The 12,078-nt window shown below is 36.0% G+C and overlaps 1 protein-coding gene across 6 annotated transcripts in view; it reads right to left on the reverse strand.

The window, feature by feature from the left end:
* SMARCA1 (SWI/SNF related, matrix associated, actin dependent regulator of chromatin, subfamily a, member 1) overlaps positions 1-12,078 on the reverse strand; it is a 73,114-nt gene that overhangs the window by 19,094 nt on the left and 41,942 nt on the right. For all 6 annotated transcript variants that reach the window (XM_047844491.1, XM_047844487.1, XM_047844486.1 and 3 more), the window contains 2 exons: positions 3,281-3,403; positions 846-978 (listed from right to left, as the gene is read on the reverse strand). In XM_047844491.1, the coding sequence (XP_047700447.1) occupies positions 846-978; positions 3,281-3,403 (256 nt within the window). The remainder of the gene's footprint in view (positions 1-845; positions 979-3,280; positions 3,404-12,078) is intronic.

Here is a 12,078-nt window from a genome sequence, read left to right on the forward strand (position 1 = left end):
TTCCATGTGCTGCGACATGGGCATTCATATTAACTCTATATGCTTCAAGACCAAAGACACAGCTAAGTAAGGGAGAGGATTCCAGAACCAATCAAAAGATTTATTTTAGGGGGGTATCTGGGTGGCTCAGTAGGTTGAGCATTGACTTCGACTCAGGTCTTGATCTTGTAGTTTGTGGGTTCGAGCCGCATGTTGGGCTCTGTGCTGACAGCTCAGAGCCTGGAGCCTGCTTTGCATTCTCTCTCATTCTCTCTCTCTGTCTCTCTCTCTCTGTCTCTCTCTCTCTCTCTCAAAAATGAATAAACATTAAAAATTTTTCTTTTAATTAAAAAAATTTAAAAATTAAAAATAATTCTAGCAGTCTTTTTAGATCTATTCCAGCTTGCCCCAAGTTAATGGAATCCACATGACCTGTCTGGAGCTGATTAGAACTCGAAGGGTGTTTGAGGACCTAAATTCCCTGAGAAGAATCTTCTACTTCAAAGATGTCCTAGAAAGACACAAATTCAATCTTCTGAACCTCAAGTCTCAGATCTGAATTGCCCATAAGAGGATCAAATTCCAGAGATGGGTAAATGGGAAACTCATTTTGTCAATGCTCATTCAACAGCTACCCTTGTTTCGTTAGGACTTTACTTGGCTCGATAAGCTAACTGCTAAGGATAATAGCAGCCTGTTTAGGTAAATCTTATAATCTTATCGTGGAAATACAATTACATTTTATACTGTTACCTACACTTTATGCTTAATAGTTTAAACGATCTCTGAACAATGATACAATTAAATTGATACTAAAGAAATGAATAGGTTACAATTAAACACTATGTTTAAAGTTATACACAAACCTGAATACTCCATGACCTCTTCAGGTGATTTGCCCTCCACCTCTCGAGCTATATTATCAATGTCATCTCTTCCATACTTCTCATTAGCTTTAATAAACTGGTTAAAATCTCGCTTAGTCCAGTTTGTGAATCCCTGTGAACAAAATATTAAGCATCATCAACAGAGGTTAAATTAGCAAATCCATTTATCCATTTATTATTCTACATGTTTTTTACAATGATACATTAAAAACAGTTTGAAAGACTTAAAATGTTCCTCCTTATAAAATCCCAGGGTATTTTTGGAATCAGAAGTTGAGTGTTATAAAAATAACTGATTTTCTATCATGAAGAGATATACTTCTAAGTACTACAAATGGATATAGTTCCAAGATATTGTGTAGTTTTTAATTCCGTATTTTATAGATGCCTACATTAAAATACAAATGCACTGATATAAAAATGCTAATATAAAAACGAAGTCCTTTATATTTCAGTGCTTCAACAGTTTTTTTTCAGATCTGTTCCCATGTAAATTAAGAAAGGAATGTGGTTGCATTAAATCCAAAAAACTTAGAGGGAAAAATAAGAATGCAGAAAATATTTCATACTCTTTATAGCATTCCAAATTACAGGTGACCCTTGGGTTTTTTTGTTTTTTTGTTTTTTTGATGAATACAGTGCAGCACTATAAGTGTATCTTCTCTTCCTTATGATATACTTAATAACATTTTCTCTTCTCTAGCTTACTTTATTGTAAGAATACAGTATGTAATACATGTAACATGAAAAGTATGTGTTAATCTGCTATTTATGTTAGCAGTAAGGCTTCCAGTAAACAGTAGGCTATTAGTAGATAAGCTTTGGGGGAGTCAAAATTACAGGAAATTTTTCAGCTTCATGGGGGGTCAGCATCCCTAACTCCCACATTGTTCAAGGGTCAACTGTACTGTGAATAAATAATTTCTATTCAAAATTGTATTCATAAAATAGAATCTGTATAAACAGAATATGACTGGTCCCACTCAATTTCCTTATTAAAAGATTGAACAGTTTAATCACTGTTTTAAATCTCTGGTATTATTAGCATGTCTGTGAAATCACAAAACCAAGAATTTGTTTTCTACTTCTTATTTCCCAACCCATAAAAATGTGATATCCCTGGCAGTTCAAAACTCTATCCCTAGCTTTTAGTTGATGAAGATTTCAGGTGACCCCACATTTTGTTTCTTTGCCATGATTTTTTATTAAGATTAATTATTTAAGGCACCAGAGAAAGATGTTTAAAGATGAATTCAACTACTAGGAGGAACAAAAAAAATTGACTTTACTTCTAGTTACAAACTAAAGCAATTTCTCAGTTGATAATGTGTATTCACAATATACTGTACATTCACCATATACTACAAGCCAAGTAGTATTCTAAGACCAGAACTTTACTTTTGTGTTCAGGAAATAAATTGTGAAAATACAACATGAATATTTAAATGTTTTATTTTATTCTGTGGTAAGTCCTAATATTCAGCCAAAGCAATTACATTGTCAAACTAAACTTTATGACTTCCAGGCATTTGGCTGCAAAACTTATGATTATACTTTGCAAAAATTCATTCAGTAAAGTTACACATCATAACAAAGATCTATATAATAAGATAAAAATACAAAACTATCTTTCAATAATTAATGTGACCAACTTTCCTAGCACTGTGCTTTGCATATTTTTCAAAAGTACTTGTTGAATAAATAAATCTTGCTAGCAACTTTCTATATACTAAGGTGGTACCATCCAGTACATTTGTTTATTATCTTGCAAGGGTCTTTTACACTGTAACTTTTTTTATCTTCTACAGATTATTTGTGTATTACTTCTATACTCATAAAACTCATTAAACCAACAATGACCATAAAGCATTAATATTTTGTTCAAATGAAAATGTTCCCTATTTAATAACTATTAGCTTTTAATTATACAATAATCACATTACAGGTTCAGAAATCTCTCATTGTTATATGAAAGTCCTTTCCAAGAAAGGATAAAAAGCATTTTGAGAATTACGAAATTATTCTAATAAAATATTAGTAGAGTACAATTTCAGAGGACAGTTCACAAAAATGAAATAAATTTAAACTTTGAAGAATATGCTCATAATTACTGTCTACCAAGCTTCGTATGTGTATTAACTGAGTTTAGTATAATTGCTAAAATATGTCTTCTTAGTAATAACTGACACTTATATTTTGCATTTATGTATTCTCTAGCATTTCCAAATGCATGTATCCTACAAATGGGATAAAAAAAAGAGGAATATCTGATCTAAATGTATGTTTACAAAATAGCCCTGAGTGTTGCTGATGTGTCTAATCAGCCCATACAATAAAAGGTAAATGTGATCTGTTTTTTTTTTCTTTTTCTACTGGTTAATGAAGAAGCACTTCAGCCACTTAAAATATTTTACTTGTGTGAGAAGTTTTTCTTTTTCTTCAGTCTCTTCTGGTGTAAGAGGTTCAGCTCCATCAATCTTTTTTTGCTCCTCTCTTTGAGCCACAGCTGGATTGGGGATATCAGGATTCCTTGGGACCTATAAATCAAGAGATGAATTTTAATTAAACTGTTAAGAAAAATTAATTAAGGGTATATATATATATATATATATATATATATATATATATATCAATCTTAGAGTTATTTCAACAGTAAACAATATAAAGCCATACCAGAATGATACGGGATCCTCTCCACATTCTTACTACAGTGCTATTACCAAAATAAAAACCATTTTTAAATGTGCCATGTGGTATTTTAGAGTTAAGCCCTCAGCTAAATGCCACATTATATTCTAGATTTATTTATAACTGTGGAACAAAATACATCCTTGTAATATTGTAATATATGGTGGTAACAATAATACCATTATGCCAACACTAACATTATACAATAAAATTTCAAGCCCAGAAGAAACAAAAAGTTTGGCAGTACAAAAAGAACTCATACACACCTGGCAATATAGACCAGGGTAGAGAAGTGCAATGCACTCAATGCTCTGATCACTTCAAAATGCAAAAAGAAAGGAATGATTTTACTGCCTGCCAGGGCATGGAAAGGGAGAGCAACTTCACATAAAATGCCAAGACTGGAAGAAGTGACAGGATAATGAAGAACCCAAACTCTACACTCTACATATATAGAGAATATATGTAAGAGGGAAAGGGTGGCCGAGTATGCGAACAGCTGTGATGCAATCAGCAGTCAAGAGAAAAAGATAAAGTAGCAGTGACCAACAGAAATTCTAGTGTTTAGGATACAGAGTTACAGATAAACTGACAACTAAGAAGAGAGTTCAAGTCCAACTCTTGAATTCATCCAACTCTGGCTCGGGTCATGATCTTGAGGTCCTGGAGTTCGAGCCCTACATCGGGCTCTCTGCTGTCAGCACACAGCCCATTTCAGATTCTCTGTCCTTCTCTCTCGGTCCCTCCCCCACTCATGCTCTCTCTCTTAAAAATAAATACAAAAAAAATTTTTAATTAAAAAAAAAACAGGTTGACACTAAGCCTTCCACTGTTTGATATGCACACCTATCATAAACAACTCATTCCCTATGGTTTTACTACAATGTAATTATGATACACATCAGAGTACATTTTTCTAATTGTTGTACATATTTCATAGAGTTTGAAACCATAGTGTAACTTGAAAATAAATATTTTTTAATTTATTTTTTGAGAGAGAGTGAGTGAGCCAGTAAGCGTGAGCCAGGGAGGGGCAGAGAGTGGTGGGGGGGAGACAGAGGATCAGAAGCAGGTTCTGCATTGACAACAGTGAACCTGATGCAGGGCTCAAACTCACAAACCATGAGATCATGACTTGAGCCGAAGTCAGACACTCAACAATAATTTTTAATATTTTTATAATAATTTTTAAATTATTGTATCCAGTAGTTTTTTAAATGTAAACCCTACTAATTTTAAAAGAATTACTGAAAAAACAGGTTCATTTGCAATCATCAGTACCAGACAATCAAATTAGTAAGTACAGACTAAATGTCTATTATGTCTGTAGCACCATGACAGGTATTCACTGGAATATAAAATCAGTGGACATGGTCCTTGCCTACAGGAAGCCTCACAACCCAGTTGTGGAATTTTGAACTCTAAGGATTTGGAGAGCTGAAGAAGAGGCAAACAATATTTGAGGCTGGAACACTAGGAGCAAAACCAGTAAAAGCAATGCCAGGAAGGATCATACAGGGTTTATGTTGAAAAGGGGTAAGAAACAAGGCCAGGTGGAGAGAGATTTACAAGCCTTTTAAACTACACAGTACACAACAGCAAGCCACTGGAGATTTTTCAATAGGAGACTAAAGTGTCAAAACGTGTTTTCACTTGGAAGCTTTGTGCTGGATGCACCGAAGTGTGGAAACGGCAAGAAAACCAGCTAAACGGCCATAATCTAGAAATGAGGTATGATCACCTGGCCTAAGATGGTTACAAATGTAAATGGAAAACGTATAAATTAAAAATGAAATGCAGGCCAGTGACAAGCATGACTAAAATAACTTTTATCAAAAAATATATATATAAAATAACTTTTCAATAGCTAAATTCAATTTTTAAATTACAGCGCACCACCAATTCCATTCCTAACATATCTATCTATACAAAGGCTTTTACAAAGGGGTGCCTGGGTGGCTCAGTCAGTTGAGTGTCTGACTCTTGATTTTGGCTCAAGTCATGATCTCATGGTTCGTGGTTTTGAGCCACATCAGGCTCCGCAGCAGAGCCTGCTTGGGATTCTCTCTCTCTCCCTCTCTCTCTACCCATTCTGCACTCTCTCAAAATAAATAAATAAACTTAAAAAAAATACTTTTGCAAAAATGTTCACAGCTTTACTCCCAACAGCCAAAAGCCAGAAAACAGCCCAGATGTCCATCAACATGAGAACAGATAAGCAAACTGGTATATCCTTACAATGGGATAGTACTTAGCAGTAAAAAGGAACGAGCCACCAAGAATGGGACATGAATGAATCTCAAAAACATTATGTTAAGAGAAAAACACCTTACACATAACACATGATTACATTAATGTGAAATTCTAGAGTAAATAACTAATCTATGGAGGAAAATACCATCAGAACAGTGGTTGTCTCTGGGGAGTGAGTATAGAGATTGACTGGGAAGAGGCACTTTCTGGGGTGATGGTAATATGCTATATCTCCATAGGGGTTTAGTTCTGCAAATATACATTTGTCAAAATACAATGAATGAAACACTTAAGATTTATACATTTCATTGTATGCTAATTTTACCTTGAAAAAAGTATCAAATAAATATTGAACACTGGCTAATAATATGCACGTTGAAGTGTTTGAGTGAAATATACTTAGGTATGCAACTCTGAAATGCATAAAAAATAAGCTGGATATCCATTTGCTAGAAGGCTGGAGAAACGGACAAATAGGTGATAAAGCCAATATAGTAAGATATAAATTGAAGAATATATGTGGTGTGTATGTAGATGTTCACTATACAATCATTTCAATATTTTTATAAGGTTAAAATTTTTACATAACAAAATGTTTGGAAAAAATTACAGACAGAGCTTTAAAAAGTTTAATAGACCTGGGGTGCCTGGTGGCTCAGTTGGTTAAACATCCAACTTTGGCTCAGGTCATGATCTCACGGTTCATGAGTTCAAAAGGCCGCATTGGGCTCTGTGCTGACAGCTCAGAGTGTGGAGCCTGCTTCAGATTCTGTGTCTCCCTCTTTCTCTGCTCCTCCCCTGCTTGCACTCTCTCTCTCAAAAATGAATAAACATTAAAAACATTTTTTTAAAAAAAGTTTAATAGACCCTTGGTGATATATGAAATTACTGTGACTTTAAGTTTTAATTTTAACTGAGAAAAACTTATTTAATCTTAAGATATTTCTCTATGAAATAGCTTCAAAATCTCCATGTCCAAGAAACCATTTTAACAAAGTACATATTTTATAAACATCTAATTTTATGCCAGAAAATGGAAATACACCTGGAAACATACCTGCACAAAATAAACTGCTCACTCCTATGCAGATATACCCAATACTAAAAATTTCCCCCTTGAACTTTAACAAAAGCAAAATCATAATACTATATTACACCATTAGATTTTAGGCTCCTTGGCAGACTACTTTTTCCACATCTACTGTTAATATTTTCAGTGCAGCAAAACTTTAGAAGGACTTCATCTGTGTTATGTTTACTATTTTAATTAAAATACCTAACCGCTAAAATTTCTAGTATTAGAAATTACTCAAAATGGGGCGCCTGGGTGGCGCAGTCGGTTAAGCGTCCGACTTCAGCCAGGTCACGATCTCACGGTCCATGAGTTCGAGCCCCGCGTCAGGCTCTGGGCTGATGGCTCGGAGCCTGGAGCCTGTTTCCGATTCTGTGTCTCCCTCTCTCTCTGCCCCTCCCCGTTCATGCTCTGTCTCTCTCTGTCCCAAAAATAAATAAACGTTGAAAAAAAAAATTAAAAAAAAAAAAAAAGAAATTACTCAAAATGCCTACATTCTCATATCTCTTCCTATAATATTCATTTTTAAAAGGTATTTATTTTTTCATTTGTCATATTTGAAGCTGGAGAAAGCTGTAGAACATTCTAACATTTATCTTCAATAAAAAATTCGTCAGGGACAGATACAGACATTTGACAAATGGAGAAAGTTCTATAATCTCCGTGAGTTTTGTACATATTTTATAAATATGTTCTTATCAGCATTAAACTTCCTGGAGTGATTTCAAAGTGCTATATAAGAATTAAGTAAATAAATCATAGAGATACCTACACACTACCTGAAATATTCATACTGTATGTCTTACTGATGCCCCTCCCCCCAGTAACACTTAATACAGCCACAATAAACTAAAAGTTATCTTTCGAGAGGAAACATCTCCATTATTACTTGGATTTATAGTCAGACATTAAGGAATGTGCAACTAAGAGCTGTGTTCCATTGAAAAGTGAAAAAAAAATTTGGTCATGGTCAGAATGAGTTTTAGGACGCCTTTCATAGAAATATGGAACAATGAATTAAATGCAGTGGCACACAAAGTCATGTAGTGACCTGAAATCAGCACATGGTACTGTCCTGCCACTGCAAACAGCTGGCTCACGATGGCACATTACCAAAACTCACAGAGATTATAGAACTTTCTCCATTTGTCAAGTGTCTGTATCTGTCCCTAAAGAATATTTTATTGAAGATAAATGTTAGAATGTTCTACAGCTTCCTCCAGCTTCAAATATGGCACAGGTCTTTCACACCAGATCTTAGACTCAATGGGACTTACAGATCCTCTGTTTTTTTTTTTTTAATTCTGCAATCGAAATTTCAATGAAGTCATCCTCTTCCAATAGAAAGATTTCAGGGAACAAGTGATTAAACACACTGAGTAACTCATTTAAGTTGCAAGGGCAGTAAAGCTTCTGAATGTGTCTAACTTGCAGTAAGGTCAAAGCTAAGACAGCAGGGAGAATTGGCACATGATGCGCTGCTATCCAACAAGTGGTTAGGGCAAAACAAACAAAACTTCTCAGGTTCAAATAAAATAAAATGCTTTAATTCCAGATGTTATCATGAGCAATATTGTTGTGACCTTGTTGTGCTGAGTATAAGGGGGAAAAACAAAATAAAATTAAAAATCCAAATAGGCAGGCTCTGGAGAAAAAATGTTCTTTACTAAGTGCTTCAAAAGTACAGAGCCCCCAACTAGACCCACCCAAAATCACTACAGAATAAGACTATGGGGGCTCAAAATGGACAAAACAGTACCGTGTACCACAATACCCCCAGCTATAAGACAACACCTCTCTCCCCAACAATCCTTTAAGCAGAAAGGGGGCAAGAGTCCTTTTTAAGAACCTAACTATGCTTCAAGAATACCAGGTAGTTTCACTGTAGCAGTTGTGTTCAACTGAGAATAAACCATTGCTCCATTCACTTTGTGGCTCTAGTGAGTTTTCAATAGCTATAGGGGGAAAAATGTTAGATACCTCTGAGAAGATATGTATAACAGTTATTAATATCACATGGTCCTGGGGAAAAAAAAAACTTTTGCAGAGGACTAGCATGCCATGCTCCTCTGCCTATAGTCTCAACTCCAACACGACACCCACCCAATTGAAGCACACACCTTAGCTCAGATCTGCATCCCCTGGTAAAGAATGGAAGAGACAAGGTTCAGAAAAAGCCAACATCCAGAATGTACTCTTATTTGTGTTATAAATCCTCAACTAAATAAATATGCATATGGAGGATCAAGGCAAGTCTTAAGATGACACAAACACAATCCACGATGAGGCTGAAGAGAACACACAGCTAGTAGAGTGGTAGGAGATAAATTCTCCTTCCACCATTGCCACCATGCTCCAAGCTGCCATCATCTTCTCTCATCTTTTCATCCTTCAACAGCCGCCTGGCTGGTGTCCCTGGGTAAAGTCATCATTCTCTGTATGTAGTCAGGGTGATCTTTTAAAAAATGTAAATCTGATCATACTCCACATCTTAAAAGTTGTTTAACCTAGGGCAAATTACTCAACCTCTATGTGCCTCAGTTTCCCCATCTGTAAAACAGAAATACAGTCTCAGGGCTGTTAGGAGGATAATGAGCCAATCTTTTTATTTTTAAATTTTTTTAACGTTTATTCATTTTTGAGAGACAGAGAGAAACATAGCACGAGCGGGGGAGGGGCAGAGATAGCGGGAGACACAGAATCCGAAGCAGGCTCCAGGCTCTGAGCTGTCAGCACAGAGCCCGCCGCGGGGCCGAACCCACGAACCGTGACATTGCGACCTGAGCTGAAGTCGGACGCTTAATCGACTGATCCACCCAGGCATCCCGAGCTAATCTTTTTAAATAACTTAGAACAGAAAGCAACACAAGTAAGGACCAAATAGGTAATTGCTATTAGTATTTCACGACCCACTCACCCCTCCACCTTAAGAACGTCTCAATGGTTTTCCTTTGCTCTAAAACTAAAGTTCAACTTAATGGGACCTACAATTAATGTTCAGTTAATGACCCACTCCACAACTTCATCTCACTCCTCTCCCTCATCACTCCTTACCAACCCTGGTCTGCCTTCAGTTTCTGAAGGGGCAATCCTCCTTCCTACTGTAACACCTTTGTACCTATGGTTTCTCTGATGAGCTCTTCTCTCCCACACTTCATACTTTGGCTAATTCCTGTGCATGTCTCTGATCTCAACTTAATGACACTGCCTTAGGGACCAACTCCCTGATCTCCCAATCCACATTTGATACCCATATCATGTTCCCTTGCAGCACCCTCTGTAAGCACAGAAAACAACTAATGCCATTACTCTGTTGTATCAACTTAATATCCATCTCCTCCAATGAAACACAAGTTCCATGCACTGAGGGACCTTGTCTGTCTTATTCACTACTTTATCATCAGTGCACGGCATAGGACCTGGCCCAGAGGAGTCCTCAGTAAATATGAATTAAATGAAAAACAGCCCTCCTTTCACTCATACTCCCTTCTCCTGTTACTTCTCTCTGGGAGGTGAGGAAGAGAAAACAGCAAGGTGCCATAGCGTGGATTCCATACCATCTTCCCTTTCCTCATTCATCCCTGTCCTCCCTCCTTCCACCTGCCTGCTTCTTGTCACCCTCTGCAGCTGTCCCTTCATTCCTCTCTCTACTAAGGTTTCTCTCTCCTCCATCTCCTTCCAGTTGGCTACTACCCAAATATGATTGTAAGACCTCACCCCTAACCACAAACCGCCCGTAATGAAAGGCACTGCTTACATTAAAACCAGAGTTGTGGCGAGAATGTGGTGGGCACTGTACTATGACAGGGAAAAGAATTTCAGTATCTCCAAAGGAGCACGAATAGTTATATCCACAGAGATGATTTTTTTCATTGCTGCTATTTGACTACCACTTGGCTTACCTCCCAAACAACATGTCACACCACTATAAACACAGTCCTTATTTAGGACTGCAAAGAGAAGCAGGGTTATGTCACATGCAGAAATAGCCCAGAATGCCTGGGGGAAAGAGCATAGCATTTGAACAGTGAGAACTCAGGTTTGAGACCAGCACCCTTGGCAACTCTGTTAGCTATGTGAACTTGAACAAGTCTTTTAACCTCTCTGAACTTCGGTCTCCTCATGTCTTATATGGAGGAGATAACACCAATGTCACAGGACTGTTAGAAATCAGATGAAGTGTGTGATAAAGGATTTCATAAATTATAAAAGGCTCTATAAGATATTTGATTAATAACTGGGTCTAACATTTCAATTAATTTTCAAATCTCACTGATAACAGTCCATAAAAGTAACAATATAACGATTAACATTTTTATAACTTTAGTGGGATAATATATATTTGTATATTTGTTCACCTCATGAAATATTACTAATCACTTTCTTAATATACTATTTTCATTTTTATTTTGAATAATTATTAAAATAACATGTTATTATCACTATTTTTGAAATATTGGATAATTCTCCATTAATTTTACAGTTTCTTCTGGCATACTGCCATTTTCACTTTCTTTGAAACTGATTTTACTCCTGGTCTGAATGTTCAACCATGGTACTTTTACTCTTTTACAACTTCCTAAGACAGATTTTATCCAGTCATGTTGATTCAATACATTCAAATTTAATCACATTTCCTAAGCAGATTATAATTAACTACTTATATTCACCTTAAGTTTCTTGTTCCTGTTTATATATATTGAAATTTAGTACATAAATAGCAAGCAAACCTTTTTTGCTCCATTTCAAATGGTACTGCTCTCACTCTGGACAAACAGTAGAAATACTCTAGAAATTCACTCTACTTTCAAAATATAAATGAACTAAGCATCTTATATACATGAAGCTGTTCTAGACACATTACAACTACTAATCAAAATAATTGGGTATAGTTCCATTTGTGATAAAGGTTCACAAAATAAATTAAAGCATAGCTTCCAATGCATGAAACAGAAAAGCTCATAAAACTACAATAGTGTTAATATTTTTTAAGTTTATTTATTTATTTTTGAGAAAGAGAAAGAGAAAGGAAAGGACAGAGAGAATCCCAAGCAGGCTCTACACCAACAGCACAGAGACCAACATGGGGCTGGAACTCACGAACCATGAGATCATGATCTTAGCCAAAATCCAGAGTTGGACACTTAACCGACTGAGCCACCCAGTCCCTAGTGTTAATATTTTTTATAATTTTGTTTA

The sequence above is a fragment of the Prionailurus viverrinus genome, chromosome X (assembly GCF_022837055.1).
Source record: "Prionailurus viverrinus isolate Anna chromosome X, UM_Priviv_1.0, whole genome shotgun sequence".
Classification (NCBI taxonomy): Eukaryota; Metazoa; Chordata; class Mammalia; order Carnivora; family Felidae; genus Prionailurus; species Prionailurus viverrinus.